General features: G+C 27.1%; 1 protein-coding gene across 1 annotated transcript in view; it reads left to right on the plus strand.

The window, feature by feature from the left end:
- LOC107447869 (developmentally-regulated GTP-binding protein 2) overlaps nt 1-21,622 on the plus strand; it is a 36,142-nt gene that overhangs the window by 6,513 nt on the left and 8,007 nt on the right. The window contains exons 4-11 of the mRNA XM_016062905.4: nt 1,216-1,305; nt 3,296-3,356; nt 5,279-5,369; nt 8,094-8,166; nt 10,833-10,923; nt 12,364-12,538; nt 16,678-16,766; nt 20,236-20,294. Of these exons, the coding sequence (XP_015918391.1) occupies nt 1,216-1,305; nt 3,296-3,356; nt 5,279-5,369; nt 8,094-8,166; nt 10,833-10,923; nt 12,364-12,538; nt 16,678-16,766; nt 20,236-20,294 (729 nt within the window). The remainder of the gene's footprint in view (nt 1-1,215; nt 1,306-3,295; nt 3,357-5,278; nt 5,370-8,093; nt 8,167-10,832; nt 10,924-12,363; nt 12,539-16,677; nt 16,767-20,235; nt 20,295-21,622) is intronic.

The raw sequence follows: 21,622 nt of genomic DNA on the forward strand, positions 1-21,622 counted from the left end.
ATTTTTTTTTTGTTAGGTTAATTTTTTTTCTTCTTATGGTTAAGGATGCCAACTATTACATCCCTAAATATGTACTATGATTTTACAGTGAAGATTACGGTCTTATGGGTTGAGTAATATTTATGTTTTTTGAGAAGTTTTGTTTTAATCTGTTTAAAATACCTTAACTACCTTAACAACCTAAATTTATGTTATTGGATTGTTTGCAGTCAATCTGTGAGGATTTTTTTTCTCTTTCCTTAAACAATTCTAAAAGCTATAAAGAATAAAAATTATTTGATTTAAACACAAAATAAGAAGTAACAAGAGCAAAGAACATTATCTCATCTTTCATTCCTCCACCAAATTATTTAAAAAAAAAATGAGGGCTAGTTTGAAGTTTAACCAAAAATAAAAACAGTGATTCAGAACCCGCACTAAGGATTGCAAATCATTAGCCAGTAACTTAGCCAAATATCGAAAGTATTTGTCAATTTTCGAAAGTCTTTGTCAAATACAACTCTTAGGAATTTTTTAGGATTAATTTTTATCCTCTACAAAACTATTTAACGGTAGTTTGTTTCAGGCTTATATTACTTGGACTCAATTCTAATTGGTTATGCGGCGCATCTACCGAAAATTACTGTAATCGAATAAAAAGTACTGATTAGTTTAGAAAAATTCCTTTCGATATAATTTTTAGAATTGAGTTAAATATGTATTTTTTATTTCCAGTGGAAAAAAAATTATTCACCAATTCCTTTGCCAAAACATTATTTTATTTGCCAAATTTGCAATTTTATCGAATTTGGCAAGGTGGCGAATGCTTACCATAGGTCCTGGTGATTCCAAGTAATCAATTTATCAGTGATGTATAAAATTTATGACATTATAGTATTTTTATCTAAGTGTTACTCTTTCTACTTAATAGTAAAATTCACACACAATTTTGCTTATATTTTTACGGAATTAAGTAATTTATACTCCTTAAGATTGTGCTAAATTTAAATTGTGTTAAAGTTAATTTTTTTATACATTGCTGTGCTATTGTACTTCTGATTACTGATAGCTAGTTTTGGAAGTTGGCTTTTCTGAAAGATCATAGTGTATTATTGTGTTTTAGTCTTATTTTTGATTTGGTATGAGAAAAAAATCATATCAGCGTATAATTTGCTTTACATTACATAATCATGTTATGAAATTTTTGTATTAACTTGTATGCTTTTAATTTTTTAGTCTACAATATTAAACATTCTGACTGATACTCACAGTGAATCTGCTTCATATGAATTTACCACATTGACCTGCATTCCTGGTGTAATCCCAGTTAGTATTTCAATTTTATTTTTCTTGTTGATATTAAAATAATAATATGTTTTTTTTTTTTTTTTTTTTTAAGTGAAAGTCTAAAGAATCACAAAAATACAATTCTAATTAACTAGTTATATAAGATATGTTAACTTGATTCTGTGTTGGGGTACCTCTTCATAGATAAAGGTTGACATTGTTGTTAACTACTATCTCCACAATCATTATAGTACTATATTTTATTTAATGCGATTCTTGTTTACTTTTCTTTATTCTTATGTAATTTTTCTTTCTTGTTGCCACTGGCTGTAAAAACATGAAAGACTTAGCAATTACACCAAATTTCAGTTTTCAATGTAACTACTCATTTTATTCCTCTGATTATCCGCATGACAAGGAAATGCAAATTTTTTAATGCTACTATAAAAATCTATTTCTGTATTTGGAGTGGAAATTAAATTTCCTCTTATACCTTTAACAGTGATATTATTTCAGTTTTTAAAACATTAACTTGTAAATTTAAATGTGAAAATATTCAGACATTTTTTTAATCAGTTTTAATTTAATTAACTTTTAATTACGTTTCATACGTTAATTACGTTGTCAAATCAAGAAAGGTGGTACTAGATTTTTTTTTAACTTTCAAAACTCCATTTTTTATTAATTTAATTTTATGCAGTTGTCATACAAGCCAAGAATATTTTCCCAAAGCTTAAAATCAATCAAAGTAAACTTACAGAAAAGAGATTCTTTTTTTCCCATTTGGCTTGATTTGATATTATTCTTCCCATTTTTCAAGATCTAATGAAATGAGCTTATTGAAATTGGGCACATTCTACATTTAATTGATGCACTTCCTATGATATTTCGAATTTTTAATATGTAGCGATGGAAAAATTACTTAAAATAAATGCTGAATTAAAAATAACTTAAATTTTGTTACTACTGGAAAATATTTTTTTACATAGTGGAGCAAGTTGGCGTCTCTTTAAATAAAATGTGTGAACAGTACAGCAAAGAGAAAATTTCAAAATTACTTTTGCTACTTAAAAACCTTATTTTATAGATTTCTACTAAAATATGCACTGATGATTATGGACTTGCACCTGCAATTGTTCATGATTTTTTTCAATCAATGATATCTCACAGAGGAAATTTGATAAATAAATAAAAAAGTTATTCAAGATGTACACTTTAGTCCTGTGCCAACACTAACCCCTTCTCCCTTACATGATCTAGATTTTAACAAAAATAATGTTTCTGAGCATATAATTTTGCCAAAATTAATTTACTTGTTATTTTTTATTCTCTCAATTTAAAATTTTTTTTTCTGGAAGAAGTGTACTAAATTTCAGAAAAAAAAACAATGCATTAGAAATTATGTCTTGTTTGGGTGAATACTAATTCTAAGGGATTTTTATAAATTGATTGTCAATTGCTAAATTTTTAAAACCTAATAAAATGCTGTTCTTTATGCTTGAAGTTTGAATAAGTTGATTATTTTATTTCTTAAAAATAAATAAAGCATCAAAATATACTTTTTTTTCCTTTCTCTTTTTAAAAAATTTACTTGTCCCTTAAAAAATTGCTCCAAAGTGTTCTTAATCTGTAGAAGTGCCCCATAGTTAATTTTCCATAATAATTAATTTTTGATTATTTTTGTTATTCTGATGTGCCTCAATATAAAATAGAAGACAAATTTTACCTACCATTTTTTTTAAATATAATTATGATGCTAAACCTTGTGTAGTTTATAAAGGTAACCTCAAATCAATTAATTGAAAATTCACTTAGCTGTAAGCAAATTAGGAATATATTTTTCAATTGTGGAAAATGTACTTTTGGTATTGTTTTTAAAGTTTTGCATCTTTTGATTCAAAGTTTATATATGTATAAAATATAATTTATTAATATGATATCAGAATTCTATTTTTTTTAATGAAATATGAAAATATCTTTAATTTGTAGTTTTTAGTAGCTTTTTGTAATTCATTTTTATTGTTTTTAGTACAAAGGAGCTAATATCCAACTTCTTGATCTTCCTGGTATTATTGAAGGAGCAGCAGCTGGTATAAAATATGTTTTGTATTTATTTTTGTTTTGTTTAATATTGTGTAATGTAACAGTATGTTATCTAAACTCTTTTTTAAATTTTTTAAAAATTATATGACCTGAATCTGCTTAAACATTAAACGTACTTTCAATTAAAAAAGTAATCTTAGTTGCTTTTTTTGTGACTATGAGTTTTATCTCAACTGTAAAATTAATTATTGTTTTACTTTTTCTCTTGGCTGTCATTGGTTATTGCTTTCTTTGCTGTAAAAGGGTTAGTAGGGTGGACCATATGCTAACATCGTACAACACAGTACAAATAATAGTCCTGACCATAAATTTATATAATATATTTATTATTCAGTTGCTCACAAATAATTTAAAATATTTCTTCATTAAAATAAATTTGGATTATCTTATTACGGGGGCTTTTTTTTATTACCAGAATATTCATTATAGCACAAGATTTGCTGATCATCAAATTATTTGTATTAGGTTTGTGAAATAGTAAAAATAATGTCTTCATCTTATCTGCAAATTGATTTATTTAACTTTTTTATATTTATTTATCAAGTAGTTCATTGATTATTACATCCTTATATATACTTTCTTATGAAGATTAGGGCTTTTTACTTTACCTTTTTAAATTAGGAAAAAAAAATGAATTTTAAATTTTTTTTTAATGTATTGATATTTAATATTTGGCTGCATTTGTTGAATTAAATATCACATTATTCGTTTTTCAAATAATAAATAACTGAAAGTCTTAAAAGTTTTTATTTTTGTGCATAAAAATTATTTCACTTAGGCTAAAGCAAATTTTTTACCTTCACTGTTAATAAATGTGATTCAAGACTTTTATAGATATGTTTGTTTGTTGGCACTGTATTAGACAAAAATCATTCTTATTTTTTATTTGCTAACACCTGCACTCTTTTAAAAAGTTTTTTATGGTCACAGTGAAGAAAAACTGCAAGGATAACTATATGCACAAAGATTTCTTTAATTTCATCTGCACCAAAAACCACATCAATGAATATCAGACAGCTTTTTTTATGTTTAAATTTGTTAGATAAAATGATAATCATGAACATTTTAAATGAAATTTATTAGATAAAGAAGAATAAAAATGATTGTTTAATTACAAATCTTGTACGGTTGATTTTTTCTGAATTAAATTTCTATTTCAATTTTTAATTCTTTCCCCTTTAAAATGATTTAAAAAATATCTATTCCTATTAATAATGTAGTAATCATTTCATAGAATTAATGAATAGTGAATTGAGGGAACGTTCACTCATCTTGTACGAAAAATGTTAAACAACTTATTTATTGTGCTTTTGTCTTGAGATTATTGAAAAAAATAGTTCAATACTGTTTGACTAAGGGACTCTTGAATTCAATTAAACATTTTGCTGAATATTGATGTGAGAGAATATTAATTAATTGTTTATGGTTATTACTTAATGCAATAGTACTATAAAAATTTCCTATGATCTTAAATTATTATAAATTATTCAATGTTTCATTAATATAGTTATTCTTGAAGCTGTTAAAATTATTTTTTATAAACAAAAAGATACTGATATTAAAAATGGTATATTTTATTATTTTTTTGCAATTAAATTTGTCTTTATTATGCTTAAGTAATTATACTATTTTTTTGGTTTATATGCCTTTCTTCAAAGTAGCCTGCTATATATTACACCGTTCCAAAAAAATTTCTGATTTTTTTTTTTAATTCTAATATTTTTTTTTTTTGTTGAAAAATATTGTCAAGAGTTTTTTTTTTTTTTTTTTTGGCCTACTATAAGGCTTGCAATTTAAATAGTTCAGATTTCATCATGAAACTGTTTCATGCAAATGCAGCTCTACTAAAGAATGGTTTGGAAGCAACATATATTTTAATATTGTAATTGTCATTTTCTCTCCTCTTTAGGTAAAGGTAGAGGTCGCCAAGTTATTGCTGTTGCAAGGACAGCGGATTTAGTGCTGATGATGTTGGATGCAACTAAAGGAGAAATTCAAAAGTAATAATGTTTTATTGAGTTCATTTAATATTTTAGATTTTTATTTAGATTTATATTTAATATTTACATAAAGTCAAGATATTGATACCTTTATCATCATAGTTCTTGTTGTGCCTGGATGATGCACAAGGCCTTGAGTCTTGTTCTCTCTCGTCTTTAGTCCAAATCTGTCTCCTCTGCCTAGCTTCGTTTAGATCATCCAACCATTTTTCGCCCTGTAAGTTTGTTCATGTGAGAGTTACATGGGAGAGAGCATCATGGCATCATTAAAATATCATGGGCAGGCATCATTAAAATATTTCCGAGTCAGATGCATTTTCTGTTTTTAATTTCTTTTGCCATAAATCTTATTTTATAGTTTTTATGTAATTGCTCATTTGAAGGAATATAAAGCTAAAAGATTGAATAGATCCTAAGAAGGGATTTAGTTTGAAAATTGTTCAATTTGTTCTCTTGTGATTTGGTTAGTTTCCAAGTCATATGGCATAAATCAGTCTTATAGCATAGTAAACTTTATTGTTGAGTTTGTGTAATAAAACTGAGGAGTTTGAAATTTTATGTAACTATTCAGGACTGACAAAAGAGGTACTTCTCCAGGCTTTCAAACTTCAAGAGGTCCCGCAGTGGACTGATCATTAAGACACGGTTCCCACCAGATCACCGAAGTCAAACATCACTGGCTGTGATCAGTGTGACCACTTGGATCAATCTGCGTAGGGACCGAGGGTGTGCGGTATTGGTCCTCGTTAGACTGTTCTACCGTAAAGTGCTCGACTTCACGTGCAGGTCGTCGGGCTATTAAAGCAGGGGAGCCATCCCCTCTGCAGAGGATAAAAATTGTGATGGTATGTCTTCGGATCATCCTCAGGGATGTTTCCCAGACCGTCGCCAATAGCCCATTGTGCAGCTCTAGTGTGACGTAAATGAACTACAACTACAACAACAAACTTCAAGAGTATGTGTATTAAGACAAGTTGTAGTAGGTATATAATCAACATCTAAAAGCTGTTTCAAATCTGAGTTTACGGCTATTAACGTTCACCTTCTTAGCCTTGTAATTTTAATCGCAACTCAGCTGTTTACCACTGAGTATATTTTTCATCAGCATTGTGGTTGGTGCAAGTTAGGTGCAGAATTCAAACCCAGGTTATCTTAATGGGGGGCGAACACTTTTTCCCCTGCATCAGCACAGCTCTAGACAAGTTATTATGTAACACAAGCGTGAGATAATATCCTTATGGTCTTCGGCTATCAGAGTCAGAAAGGTTTATTTTATGTATGATACCATGGGCCAAGAAGAAAGAATTGAAAGATCATGTTTTTCAGTTATTGTAATCCCCCCCCCGGTATGTAAATCTATTAGCATCTTCAACTTCTGCATTTTGTTAGCTAAGTTTAGTTAAACATTTCCAATTATTTTCATACATTTGGTTTCCTATGTTTTTATATTTAGAACGACCATTTGTATGATTTCAGTCATAATTTATCTTTTTGGTTCCATATCCTCAAATCTGAAGGCTAATTGAGCAATGTTGTTTACATATTCTAGATCTTCCAAAAAAATTGTCCAATTCTATCTTATCTTTATTTTTTTCAGTTGAGTTTTCTTTGTAATCCATTCAATAACCACAATGAACAAAAGGTATGAAAAATATATTTTGTTTTCAATTCAGATTTTCAAATTTTCAGTCATTGTGCTCTTTACTAAAAAACATCCTCCGCTGTTGGTCCTTAACACTTTGATAATGTTTATTATTTTTATAGCTATATTATAAACCTGTGAGATATTCCACCAACATTCACATTTATGCAGTTGAAAGCTTTAGCAAAATATATTAAATTCAGGTAAAGGGTTGAATTTAATTGAGTACTCTGTTCAGTTATGCTTCACAACATGGTGGTAATCTCTATTGTAAATCCAATGAATTTATTGAGAACGATTGAACCCTTTCGGTAACATGAGACGGCCTGTTCATTTCTTAATTTTTTATTAGCAACAGATTTTATTTGTTTTAAAATTATATTAGCAAAAATTTTTGACGGAATCTGTGATTGATATGTTTCTTTGGTTTGGGTACTGAACTGAATGACAAATTCCACTGTATTTTGTTTTTAGTACAATCTCACATTTATGATTGATATGTTTCTTTGATTGATATGATTGAACATATCAAAGAAACATATCAATCTATGATTGATATGTTTCTTTGGTATGGGTACTGAACTGAATGTACTAAAAACAAAATACAGTGGAATTTGTCAATCTCATCATAAAGGTTTTAGGTCCTGGCTAAGTTTATTATATTTTTCAACCAGCATATGCTAATAATGTTACAGAAGAACCTAGTTTTATAGTTTTAGCAATATTAAACTATTGGAAAGCTATAAAATTTATTTTGATGAAACGAAAATAGTTTTGGTTAATAATTTATTAACAAAGATAACTGAAAAACCACTATAAGAAATAATAAAAGTATGAAATATTGTAGTTTCTCTATCACATCTTAGTAGTTTGAAATCTGTATAATTAAATATCTCTTGTGGTATCAGTGTTGGAAAAAAGTCCAGAATCAGTTTTTTATTAGCATAGAAAATAGGTATAGCATAATAATGCCATAGGAAACATATATAATTCATACATAATATATACATTTATAATTTTAATAATTCAAACAAGTTATATTTATATTTCAACTTTTGTTTTACTCAACATTCTTTTTGCAGGGAACTATTGGAAAAGGAGTTAGAGACAGTTGGCATTCGACTGAACAAAGAGAAACCCAATATTTATTTCAAGGTTAGTATATTAGATTACTTGCTTTTAATTATGTGTTGTTTTTATATTTATGCAATTTATTAGACAAAATTCCTTTTCTATATTGCAAAATTTGATATTGTCCTTTAATTTTTTTTATTGCTTTTCAATTTGTCCATTTTGCCGTGTAAAACCTATTTATTTTTTAGTAAAAGAGTAGGTTGTGATAATTATAAAGAATTTTGGAGAAATAGCCTATTTATATTTTTTATCAATATTTTTTTTTCTTCTCTACCGTTTATGGAAAAAAAAATATGGTTAAGTGCCCAAAGCTAGAAAAGTGAGGTTTTTTGATTATAGAGATTCTTCAGAAATGGAATAATATTAAACTAAGCATTTGTTTGTAAAATGTAATAAGTTGAAGACATAATTGCTTGTTAACAGATGTATCAGTATTAGACATAATGGTAATTACAAGCTTAAGTAGAGTGCAGATTTTCCAGATCAGTTTGAATTGAAGCTTATACAAATAAGCAAAAATCCTGATTAGATAATATGAAAATTTTTAAAATCAGCTGCAGCATTTCAATTTTTAGGTAACTTTTTCTTCTTACCTTTCCCAGACTAAAGGCTGAGAATTGTAATTTTCAGATTCAAATTCCTAATTTTTTTTACACTTTTGTTTGACACTAAAATTTTTTTTTTTTTGGCCTTGAACCCCTTTGTCTAATGACACCAAGAAATAAAAGATGCCATTTTTTGCATCTTTTAGAAAATCTCATGATAAAGAATAATTTTCCTGAAAAAAGAAAATGAGAACAAACTTTTTTTTGGAAAAGCTTGGGGGAAAAAATGCAAGTTCTTAGATCAATATGAAAATTCAAATATATTAGATGAGATCTGCTAACAAAATTCAAATATTCTATAAAAGATGCTTTATGCAATTGATTTTTATGTTTGATTTAATCAAAAGTCTTATTGTGTTTAGAAATCCATTTAGTTTAATGTTTGTTAAGTAATGTTAAATTCTACTTTTTCCCTCAAATCTAAACTCATATTTTGGAAGAAATAGAGCAAACTCTTTTATGGAAACTTTAGTATGAATATTATTTTTGAAATGCAAATTTTTTTTCTTCTACCTAGTGAAAATAACATCTATTTGTAATAGATAGTATAAATACCATCAATTAGTGTTGGTAAACTGTGCCATTAAAACCGTCTAACAAAATTTTTTTTTTTTAAATTCAAACTCTACATAACATAATAGAAACTGTTTACATAGGAAACGTTTTCCTTTAGTTTTTAAAAGAAGACCTATAAGTGATAATGTCACTGTTAGATAAAATAACCATGAAATTTCTCAACTAATTTACGACTGAATTTTTAAGAAATAACAATTTTATCTCAATTGTGTTTCGAAATTCTCTTATTATATTGTGTTTTTATATTCAAAATGTTCAATCCCCTTAAAAATGTGAAATAACATCCTATTCATTCTTATTTCTATTCTATTTACCTTTATTTGTACTTTTTGAACTTTTTTTAAAAGAAATATGGTTCCTCATAAATAAAAAGATGTATAGTAGCCTGCAATAGTACTCTTGTTTATTGTTATTTAATTATTTTTGCATATAATTTTATAAATTATTTTGAGAAGAAATGCATTTGTTTCTTATTGTTTTAGTAATCCACTAAAAAACTAAGTGCAGGAAATTGAATTTCTTATTCTTTTTCCTTGTTTACCACCAGGAGAAAAATAATACTAAATTATGGTTTTATTCTTTTCGTTTTTATTTTATTTATTTAAATATTTGTTTTAAAAGGTAATATCTAAGACAAACATAATTTAAAATAATATCTACAACAAATATAAATTCTAATAATTTTATTAATTTAAATTTTCCTTTATTTTTTAACATATTTTCAAACAGTGCCAAAACAAAAAAATTAAAATAATTCAGATTTTTTATTTTTAGAGTTGATATTTTCTTAAAGAAAAAGCACCATAACCAACCAGATAATCAAGATATACTAAAAAATATTTCCTAGAATTCCTCCTTGTAACCCTTAAATAATAAAATAAATTGTAAAAACCTGTTTTTATTAATTTATATTTATTTAAAGAAAGAATTTTTTTTTTATCTAAAGCAATTGTAAATGTAAGCATGTAAATTTTGAGTTGTATATATTTTTAATATTTTTGTGATTTTTTTTTTCCAATTGCAAAGGTAATTAAATTAGTATTAAAAAATTTAAAATTTTTTCTTAAAACTTTTATACTTTAATTTCATTAATACAAAACCTGATCCAAATAGTAATTAGTATTCATTGATAATGTTGTACTCTTTAAAATATTAGTTGTATTTTATAGAATCCTTATAAATTATTTGTCCTCTCTTTCATTAACCAGATTGATATTATTAATAAAAGCTATTTTTTTCCTCAAATCTAACTTCACATTTTGGAAGCAACAAAGTAAACTCTTTTATAGCAGTCTTAGTAAAAATATTAGTTTTGAATTGCAAGTATTTATTAATAATGCTGTACAATTTGAAATTTTAGTTGTGTTTTATTGAATCCCTGTAAATAATGTGTTCCATCTTGCATTAACCTTAGTAAAGTTTACAGACATTACTTGAGTAATATTAACTTCTATTTTAAGAAACATTTTTTAATCATGTTTTTATTACTTTTACTCTATAATTTAGATCAAAAAAGCTGGAGGAATATCATTTAATGCAATGTGTAACTTAACTAGATGTGACGAAAAGCTGGTTCAAATGGTGTTACATGAATATAGTATCCTTTTGTTATGTTTAAAAAACTCTTATTTGTTAAGAGTATTTTGAAAAATCATTAACATTTATAGCACTTTTTTTTGGAAAAAAAGATTTTATGTTTTGTTGTCTTAATTTTTTTAGACTTTTTCAACAAAACTAAAAAAAAATTTTGAAGGCAATTCTCTTTATGACCAAACGCAACCAACGGCAGAAAAAATGTTAACCGTGATATCACCTTCGTTTAATTTCCACAAATATATTTTATTCTACTTATTTATAGGTTTATCAGTATTTTTTAAGTTTAAAAAATAGTTGCACAATATTAAAAATGCAATTTAACTTTCCTTATTTATTTTATCAAATAAATTTCATTAGTACGTATATGGAACTCAATAAGTAGAACTCAGTTTGGATGTGATAAAAATATTATGTGTCATAAATAACTTAACACTGATAAATGCCAAACATAACACCGAAGAAAAATATGTCATAACCTATTCAACATTACTTACGGTACTATACAAATATTTTATTTTTTTATTTATTATTATTATTTTTGCACTATCCCTTTTCTGTAATTTGCATTGAATTTGTTTAATAAGTTTTGGTGTTGTTCATAATCTAAACATAAGCATAAACATAAACTATTTTTAAATTTATTCTATTATAAATTTGTAAAATAATTTTTATATCTCTGGAAAATTAGTTCGACTTTTCGTTATATAGAATATGAAATTAGCAAATTTTATTTCAATGCCTTCTACTTCATTGATGCCTATCAGACATCAGGTCCACCATTTAAGCAACAGTTCTTAACTATTTGATTTGTAAATTGCTGTTTTTTTTCTTTAATTTTATAATTAACGTTAATCGTTTCATTAAATTTATACAGAGAAGAAATTAGAGGGGACGTAATATGTAAATCATTATTTATAGTGCAAAATAACTAATATGTATATATATGTATTTTAAAAAAGTGTCGATATGGATAAAACTTATTGTGAAACGTATTACATACGTAATTTGTTATTATATGTATGATTAATGAAAGAAAACTTGTTCTGCTTAATTTAATTTCTAATTGATCAATTAAACCTTTATAAATTTATCAGGATGTTTTGCTTGAACAAAAGTAACTGGAATTTTTTTATTAAGTCATTAGTTTGTAATAATTATATAATTATTTTAACAATTTTAGTTAGAATATTAAGTTTAGTTATAGTAGTATTTTTAAATATTGAGCATTATTAATAAATTCTATATGAATGTTAATTAGTAATTATGAAGGATAAATTTTAAAAAAAAGTGATTTTTTTAAAATTGTTTTTAAAATTTATGATTTTAGTTAATAGTTTTAACAGATTATGGTAAATGGACCTCAGTGAAAATCGCTTTAACAAGATTGTTGAACTAAATTTTTATCAGTTGTCTAGTCAATGCGTTCCTTATCCTGTATTAGAAATATTTAATGCTGAGGTGCTATTCAGAGAGGACTGCACTCCTGATGAGCTCATAGACGTAATCAACAGAAATCGTGTTTATCTTCCATGCCTTTACGTGTACAACAAAATAGATCAGATATCTATTGAAGAAGTAGATCGACTAGCTCATTTGCCCAATTCTGTAGTTGTAAGGTATGAAAAAATTATTTCAACTCTCACACGACGATACTTACTTATCATAAAAACTAATATCTATTTTAAGTTCTGAATCTGAAAAGATGTTGTTTAATGCCATCCAGGAGAAAAATAATTGTGAATTTCGTAAAAAACAGTATGGAATTTTGTAAAAATTGCTTGTCGAACTGCTATTTCTAGAAAATTTATATTTTTATGGTAAAAAGGAACAAAATGAAAGAATGCCTATAAAATTTAAGAATTTTTTATGTAACATTATTGTTAGCAATATAACAGGGTTGCCACAGGTGACTAAAGATGTGTCTATTTGGAACTATTTCCTGACTATAGCTACTTTTTTGCCCCAAAAAACTGAAAAAGGTAACTACTTTTGCCCAAAGACGACTTTTATGAAACTTTTTACATTTCTAACGAAGTTACTTCAATAATAAACTAGGTGCTTGAAAAAATACTTCCCTTTTCCTTTTATCCCCTCCTTCACAGGAATATGCCTATAGGCAGTCATGTATTCATGTATGTAGCAATGCTGCCTATAGGCAGTCATGTATAGGCATATTCCTGTGAAGGAGCCTTTCTCTGAAATGACTATTGTTACTTTTATAGTGGTTGATTACATTTTTACTATTTAAGTTTAAACTATTTATTATTAACAGTTTATTCACCTTATTAATAGCAAATGAGTCTTAGTCAAATTGAACTTATCTTTTTCGCAAGTCTTTAGTTATTATTTTTTATTATATACTGAACAGGACCACATACTCGTATGGATGTAAAAAATATGCAACTAATTTTTCTGGCCTCTAACGCAATTAAACAATGAAAATATATCTGGCAAGTTGGTGCCATTTTCCACTCTTAATATGCTAATTTTAACACTTCTCGATTTCTCGTAAGGAACGACAGTTTATTGCACATTCCTCTCGTCTTTCATTGGGAAACGTAACGCATGTTCATTTTCTTTACCACATGATACAAATATCTTCTTGGCCACAAGTTATTTGGCTACTGTTTTCATGGTTTTTGGCAACTATTTTAGTTTTTTGAGCTTTTGCATGCTGTGCTTAGCATTGTGAAACCTGTCATTTTTTTCCAGCTGCAAGCAAAAAATTAAGCTAATAAAGGCAAATATTTTTGATATATTTTCTTGTGGCATCCCTGATATTATTATACCCTTTACAACTTTTATTAAATGCCTAAATTTATTTGTCTATGCCTGTTAGTTGGAAAAATGCATCACAATCATCATCTTTTATAAGTTTTTCTACTTCAGACAAAAAAAAACCACCTTTTTTTAATGTGTATCAAGATTTCTTTTTGAGCAAATGTATGTGGCGTTATTTTTCAAAATTAGGTAAGTCCTTTTGAAAAGTAGAATAAGGTTTTTAGAGGTTAACAAAGTAAACTAAACACAGTGGCGCGACAGCCCATAAAGGGCCAAGGCCTACTACACAACCCAGTTTTTTTTACTTTTGGGCTCTGAAACGCAAGAGCAGATGTTCCTGTTGGGTGGTCAGCCCAATGTGGAACCCTGAGTGTTTAGCTCCCAAGCAGGCTCGGTACTCGTTTTATTGACCCACTAAAGGGATGAAAGGCTGAGTCGACCTTGCCTGGCCCAAGGATCGAAACAGGATCCTGTGGCACGACAGCACGAAACATTACCTCTCAGCCACCGGGCGGTTAGAGGTTAGTGTACAAATTTAAAAATATTGCTAAAGGTCAATAAATTAAGGTGATGTTTTTAATTGTATAATTTGATAAAACATCTAAAGGCAATGGTGATTATTAAAAAATAATGCAAAATAAAAGATTTTTTTAGCTTTAAATGAACTTGACTATTTATTACATTAAATGAATTAATTTATTACATTCCATCATACATTTTAGAGGAATGCATTGTACAAGTATCATTTTTTGAGTTTAAAAATTTTTGCAATGTGTCCTTAAACAGATCTTAATTTCTTTCTAAATTGATGTTTACTCTCAATATGTGAAAATCTGACCATATTAATAATGGCCTGCAACACTTTTATCATCTGCTCTTCAAATTTACATTTCAATCCAACATTTCTAGTATGTAGCACAAGTGCTTTACAAGTTCACAATGCTTACAAGTGCACAAAGCTTAGGTTAATGAATTTAAAATTGAGGTATTTTGAATCGTGTTTATACCATTCTGCGAGTGTGAATCATTTAATTAATTATTATAACTCACAGCTTATTATTTTCAAAATGTGCTTTAATTATTTTTATATCTTTTCAAAGTGTAGACAAAATAAGATTATTCATTTTATGCAGAAAATTATTTGAAAATTTCAAACTGTTTTACATGGTTTCTGTAATCACCACCCTAGAAGATATATTAGGATTTTAAAAAAAAGCTCTACATTTTAGAGGCTGCATACAAATATTTTTAAGGAAAGTCAGAATCTAACAAATCGTTTTTGACGTTAGAACACGAAAGTAACTTCATGTTTCATTGGGAAGTTTAATTGTTTTTGGTATTTTTCACTCTGTATTCCTCACTAATGATTTTACATTTTTCAATGGCATTTTATGTATCTCCCATAAATATTAAATTTTTATCCCAAATGTTTCTAACTTTTTTACCTTACTTTCAACAAGGATTCTAAAAATATGTATACTTAAGGCACGCCTTACTGAACACTCTCTATAATGAATAATCAGGGAGTGCAGCGTTTTTAAAAAGTGCTTAAACATGCTTATTTTATTTTTGATTTACATTTTTTAAAAGCCCTTAAAGGTGCTTTTTTTTATGTCAAATTAATGTTGTTTAATGTTTTTTTATGTTTGTTATGTTAAAAGTGCTTAATTTTTTATCTTTTAAAAAGAGATTTTTTCTTTGCTGTATCGATTGTCATTCTAAATTACAAAAATTTCATGATTTTCACAATTTTCTCTGCAATATTTATTAGAAACTAGTTATTTTATCATGATTATGTAAAGTTTTTAAATTTTTTTTGAATTTTATTGATTTTATGTTTATAAATTAAGAACTTCAACAATGGAAAAAATTTTTATTACTGCACATATCCTAATTATGATTTTTTTTTGTTTTGGAAAGTGATTAAAAGTTTTTTTAGTGCTTAAAAAGTACTTAAAAGGTGTTCATTTTTTGTTGAAAAATCAGACTACGCACCCTGATAAAAAAGTTGAACTCAATTGTTTATTAGACATTATGGAATATCTTCTGTTATGAATAAATAATTGAACTTACTTGTTTATGTAGTTTGTTTATCTATGATAAAATATGTCAAGACGTAAAGCCCCCTTTTTATCTGTAGAGATTTGTGACACACCTGTTGAGAATCTAAAAGAAAAATTCTATAGAATAAATATCTTGCATGCAGATCACATGAATTGCTACAGAAAGCTACTTTGAAAATAAGTGAATAAGAATTTATTCATGTAGTTATGATTTTTTAATGTCTATTTCTCACTGAAGTTAACCTCTTTCTCTTGATTGTAAGATATTATGATGTTTTTATTTATTTCGTTATTTTTTTAAACCATGTCAAATAATGACTAATTTTACATGAAAAGTGTTTACTTATTGACCTGGAATAACTTTGACTAGTTTTTCCAAAATTTCTACTTATTTTACCAAATAATAATTGCCATTTAAATTACCAAATAACAATCATAAAATAAGCAGACTTTTTTTTTTTTTTTTACTTTGTCATGTAAGATCTTAAAACTAAAAAATATTTTTTTAATGTAAAATATTATATTACTTTTTAAAAAATTTTAACCCCAAAATTAACTGCCATTATTGAAGTGTAACTTTTTAACGTAACTGAGTGTAACTTTAACGTAACTGAGTGTAACTTTAACGTAATTTTATCAATTCTTTTAAAATATATAGTAGATGAAAGCCTATGACCCAACTAGATGTAAAATTTGGGATTTATAATAAACTGATAAGATGCAGAAAAAAATTAGATGTCTGTGTATGGCACTATGCTACAGTTTTTTCCCTTAAATGTCTTCATTATTTTATTTTTTATGTTTCATGTTTAAAATTGTATCAAGTTTTTATGTATCAATTTGTATTCTTATTTCTTACCTCATTGATATTTTTTAAATTAATTGATAGCATATCATCATTTTTCTTTCAGTTGTAATATGAAGCTCAATTTAGATTACCTGTTAGATAAATTGTGGGAGTATTTAGCATTAATTAGAGTTTATACTAAAAAAAGAGGAGGTATGTAATATTTTGCTTTATTAATGCTCACTTACTAATGCTGCATTGTTTGCTTTTGCTCTAGCTTTCTAAGAAATTATTTTATATGTTCTGATATTACCCAGTGCAACTTCATAAGAATAAAGTAAATAAATTTGTGAAGTTGCTTGTTATTTTTTAGCAAATAGAAATTAATATATTCTTATAAGAGGATGCCATACCACAGGAGAAACTTTTTGTTGCAAATTCTCTTTCTCCTCCATTACTAATTTAAAAGAAAGAAAATGTGACTTTTGACAAACCTTGAGTATGCCACAAAGTTTCAATTGCTGAATTTTTTTTTTTTTTTTTTTTGAAATCTCAAAATGCAAACAAATTATTGAAAGAGTACTTCTCCATCGCATAATCCTAAGTTAATTTCTTGTAATTTATTTTCATTTTGATATTTAAAAAAAATTCTTTTCAGTATTTGAACTCTAGGTTTGTCTGAACTCACTTTTTCTATACTTTGAATTTTAAATTAGTCATGAAGGTGAAAGAGAATTTGTGGCGGAAAGTTTCTCTCGTGGTATGACGCACTCTTAATGTCTGATTATCAGTGTCATTTTTAATATACATTTTGCGATGCCACAGTAAATGAAAATTGCAACAAATGCCGTCTTTAGGCAAAACTGTTACAATTACAGCAAATGACCTTTTTAGGAATAATTGTTAAAATTGCAACAATAGCCTTTAATGGAAATTACTGTTGAGAATGCCATAAATCATTCTTTACAGAGTAACTAATAAACAAAGTTAATTTAATAGGTAGAGCTAATTAGTTATTAAAAAGGATGAAGGAAATTTTTTAAAAATTTATGTTCGTTTTTAAAAGTGGCTTAAAGGAGAATAAATCGAACACTATTAATATTTTTATGGAGGAATAACTGTCACAATTGCAAGAAATAACCTTCTTAGGAATAATTATTAAAATTGCAACAATTACGTTTTTTAGAAATTACTGTTGAGAATGCCATAAAATAATACTTTTCAGCATAACTAATAAACAAATTTATTTTTGGCAGGTAAGCTACCTTGTTATTAAAAAGACAGATGAGAATGTTTTAATTTTTTTGCATTTTTAAGAGTTGCTTTAAGTAGAATAATTAGAACATTTATTGTATCTTTTTTGAAAGGCCACAAATTCTTTTATGTTAAAGCAAAAATGCTCTTATCTATATGATCCATGTTAAAATAAACTACTATTTTGCAAATAATAATGATTTCAATGCTGAGTTACTTCGCATTATGAGATATTAAATACCAAATCATGAATAATTTTGAAGTTTGTATCAAATATTATTTTCAATTTCATTTTGAAATTTATATAAATAAGAATATGTTACTTGCAACTATGTGGAGTATGTTATTTTTTCTTTCCTTTCATTAATTGGAGAAAGCCAAAATCTAAAGAAGTGTTTCAATTTCTCATTTCTGAATCAATTGAAAATTTAATAGCAAAATAATACATGCATATATATATTTAAGTTACTAAGTTCTTTATTTTGCATTAAAGCCCATACTTTTACTATATTCTGCTTCAAAAAGTATAACTGAAATTTAAGTTCAGAGAAGGGTGCAACATGCTTTTGAATTGCGTATGAATATCTTTCTTGATGTTGATAATAATACCTCAACTATTATTGCAATATTTAGTCATTAGTAATAATTATTTTGAGATTTTAAAACTAATGTGTATTTTTTTTGGTGTTGATTTATGCTGAGGGGAGACAGTTTCAACAAAAAATATACATAGGGAAGGAAGGTTCACTTCCATAGACATATTGTAAACCAGTCCCCAAGGTTTAATGTAGTCACTGTGTATAAAGGAAAAAACAACATTAAGAGCACAGCCACAAGAGTTTTTAAAAAGGATTTGCACCCTCCTTTCCTCCCAACCACTGCTAGGGTTGGGAAGAAGAAAAGCTCTTTATTATTGGTTATTTTATTATTTTTGGTTTGTTCTGAATTTTAACACTATTGATAAACAGCACTGTACTATTAAGACATTTCTTTGAGAAAACATTTATATAATCCTTGTTAATTAAATCTGCTAACAAATTCTAACATAAAAAGAAATAATAAAATAGTGGGTGACCGAGTACTCAACCATACATGTAGAGTTAACCAGGCATGTGATTCTTTCTCTAATTCGTGGAGTTCTGCGAATTTCAAGACCATTGATTTGCGGAAATCTGCAAATCAATAATTTATATTCCGACAAAAAAATTTTAAAGTTCCATTAATCTAAATTTTTTTTAAGTGTGAAATCTCCATGACAAGACATTTATACTGCCTTTACCAGCACTCTCTTTTTTTCTTTAAATTCTTATTCACGCCAGATAACGTCTTTTTTTACACAGATTTGTTAGAGAAAAACACAACCTCGGATAAACATAAAAATCAAAAAACATCGAGACTGAAAAAAAAATTTATAATAACTTGAGCTAGAATTAATGAACAACTGTGACAAACACAAAAATTTAAATTGATAATCTAAACTGTAATTCCAGAATAGAAAACATTTAAATGATCATTTGCTTGAAAAAACTGTTTTTTTCTTACTTTTTGTTTTAAACTTATATTTTAGGGAGTAGTAATTTTGTCACAAATTTCGATTTGTAGCAGAAGAATTACTTAATCAATGTTTGGTAATGTTGCTCGCCTCCGTGACTTTGGTTCGCAGGTGCCCACTGGGTAACGATAAATGAGCAACACTTCTTGCATCTTCTATGGCGAAGAACGAAAGTTCAGTACCTGCCGTTATTGAAAAAAAAGAAGACTTAATTAATGTGATATATTTGCCTACTTTTCATAAGGCAATTGGGTTGAATTTCTAATATATTGCGTCTGGAAAATTTTGAATTGAGCATTACTACGTGTTTGATACCATTGTAAATCAGTGTTTTAATCTCTTTTTCTCTTCTTTTGCAGTTAATGCAATGTTTTTCCATGGTTTTTAAAATTCCATTATTATTATAACATACAAAATTTGAATCACGCATTTGTGTAATCTATTTTGATGCGCTAAATTTGCATCTATATGACCGTAAACCCATGCAGTGTTTGAGTCAATTTATTAGGTTTTTATTACTGCGAGTTTTCTCAATATATTTTTTTAACAGCAGTTTCCCATGTTATTTACATATTCAAAGAGTATGACTTCTTTTCTATATTCTTTTGTTCAACCCAGGATATATAGTTTAAAGTCTCAGCATTAAAAACAAATTCTTTTAAAAGCAAAACAGCATTTAGGCTCTCTTGGTTAACTAACTAATGTTGTTAATATTGTTTTTGCATGCTCCTTATGTTGTAAAATGTTTTTTATTCAATGTCTAAGTATTTATTAAATAATGTTAAATCTATCTTTTTATTTGTTGTTGTATCTTTTTATTTCTGTCATTTCCTATACTCGTAGAAGTATTTTTCACCTTCATATATTTTATTTCAGAACCTCCTGATTTTGAAGGTGGTCTTATTCTTAGACGAGGTGCTACAGTAGAACATGTGGTGAGTTCTCCCTTCAAATTAATTTCATAAATCTTTTTCCAAAGTGTAGAATATTGTCTAAAATTTTTGCTTTAGTTTTACAGTAGAGCGTCGATTATCCGAACGCCAATTATCCGAACCATGTCCGAATTCGCTTCTTCTTTTTTTTTTTTTTTTTTAAAGTTTAGAATGCTTTTTAACTTATCGACAATTTTTCTAAATTTAGAAGAATAAATATTATCCACTACATCTGAAGACCCTATTTAATTTACAACCTTTTTTAGCAGTCTTCTTATAGTAGCCAATACATGCATGTATTGTTATACAGTTAAACCATCATACCGCTTTAGCCCTCTTCAACTGAAAATTATCTTCCAAGAATGCGAGTTTCAATTTGACAGTCTACAATGGTTGGAATGAGGAAGGAGTTTATGAATAGATATGTGCTGAAGATCTACAATTTGGGGATGGGTACTTGTCACTTATGGTTAATGATCAGTGATTGCAGTGCTTGGAATCTTAAATCTTGGAATAAAATTCTTCACAAAAAAATAAACGAAACTGAAGTTTCTGAACCAGTAGATCTTCCCCATGAAAAGATGCCTGGTTATGTAGCAGAAGAAATAGAAGACTTGTGTCGAGACACTAAAAACGACCCAGTATTTTAAATGATGATGAATTTGTTGCTGAAATTTTGGATTAAAATCTGAAAATGCAGACGAAGAGAAAGAAGTAGGTGATCAAATTCAAGATAGTGGACCTTCTCATATAGAAGTATGCAATTCATTAGATATTGCAATGAATTGGCTAAAACGTCAAAATGATGTTGACCCAAATCAGTTGATTTATTTAAAAAGAATAAGGGATATGGCTGCTGAAAAAAGAGCATCTTCTTTGAAGCAAAAGTCTTTGCTGAATTTGCAATGAAAAATAAAGAAAAATTTGGTAACATCAGTAATTGATAAAATTTTTTTTTAAAAAAGCTGAAATATGATAAAAATAATTCAAAAAGAAGAAAAAAAGTTAAAAAAATAAATAAATAAGAAATATTTAAAAATTAAAAAAAAGAAAACTTTTAAACATGCCAGAGCTATTTTAGATAGTACTGCCAGTCCTAAGCCTAGAAAAAGTGTGAAGGAAAGTTATATTATGTGAAGGGAATAATAATAATTTAAATTTTTAAACTAGATTTTAAACAACTTTCCAATTATCCGAACCACGCTCGGTCCGAGCGGTTCGGATAATCGATGCTCTACTGTATTTCTATATTTTTAATCTTTTTTTTTTGTCTACAACTTTTGTAAAACCAGATAATATTTTTTTCATAAATATATTGCACTTGATATCAT

This window comes from Parasteatoda tepidariorum, chromosome 2 (genome assembly GCF_982258835.1).
Source record: "Parasteatoda tepidariorum strain Cologne lab strain chromosome 2, Ptep-v5.0, whole genome shotgun sequence".
NCBI classification, from domain to species: domain Eukaryota; kingdom Metazoa; phylum Arthropoda; class Arachnida; order Araneae; family Theridiidae; genus Parasteatoda; species Parasteatoda tepidariorum.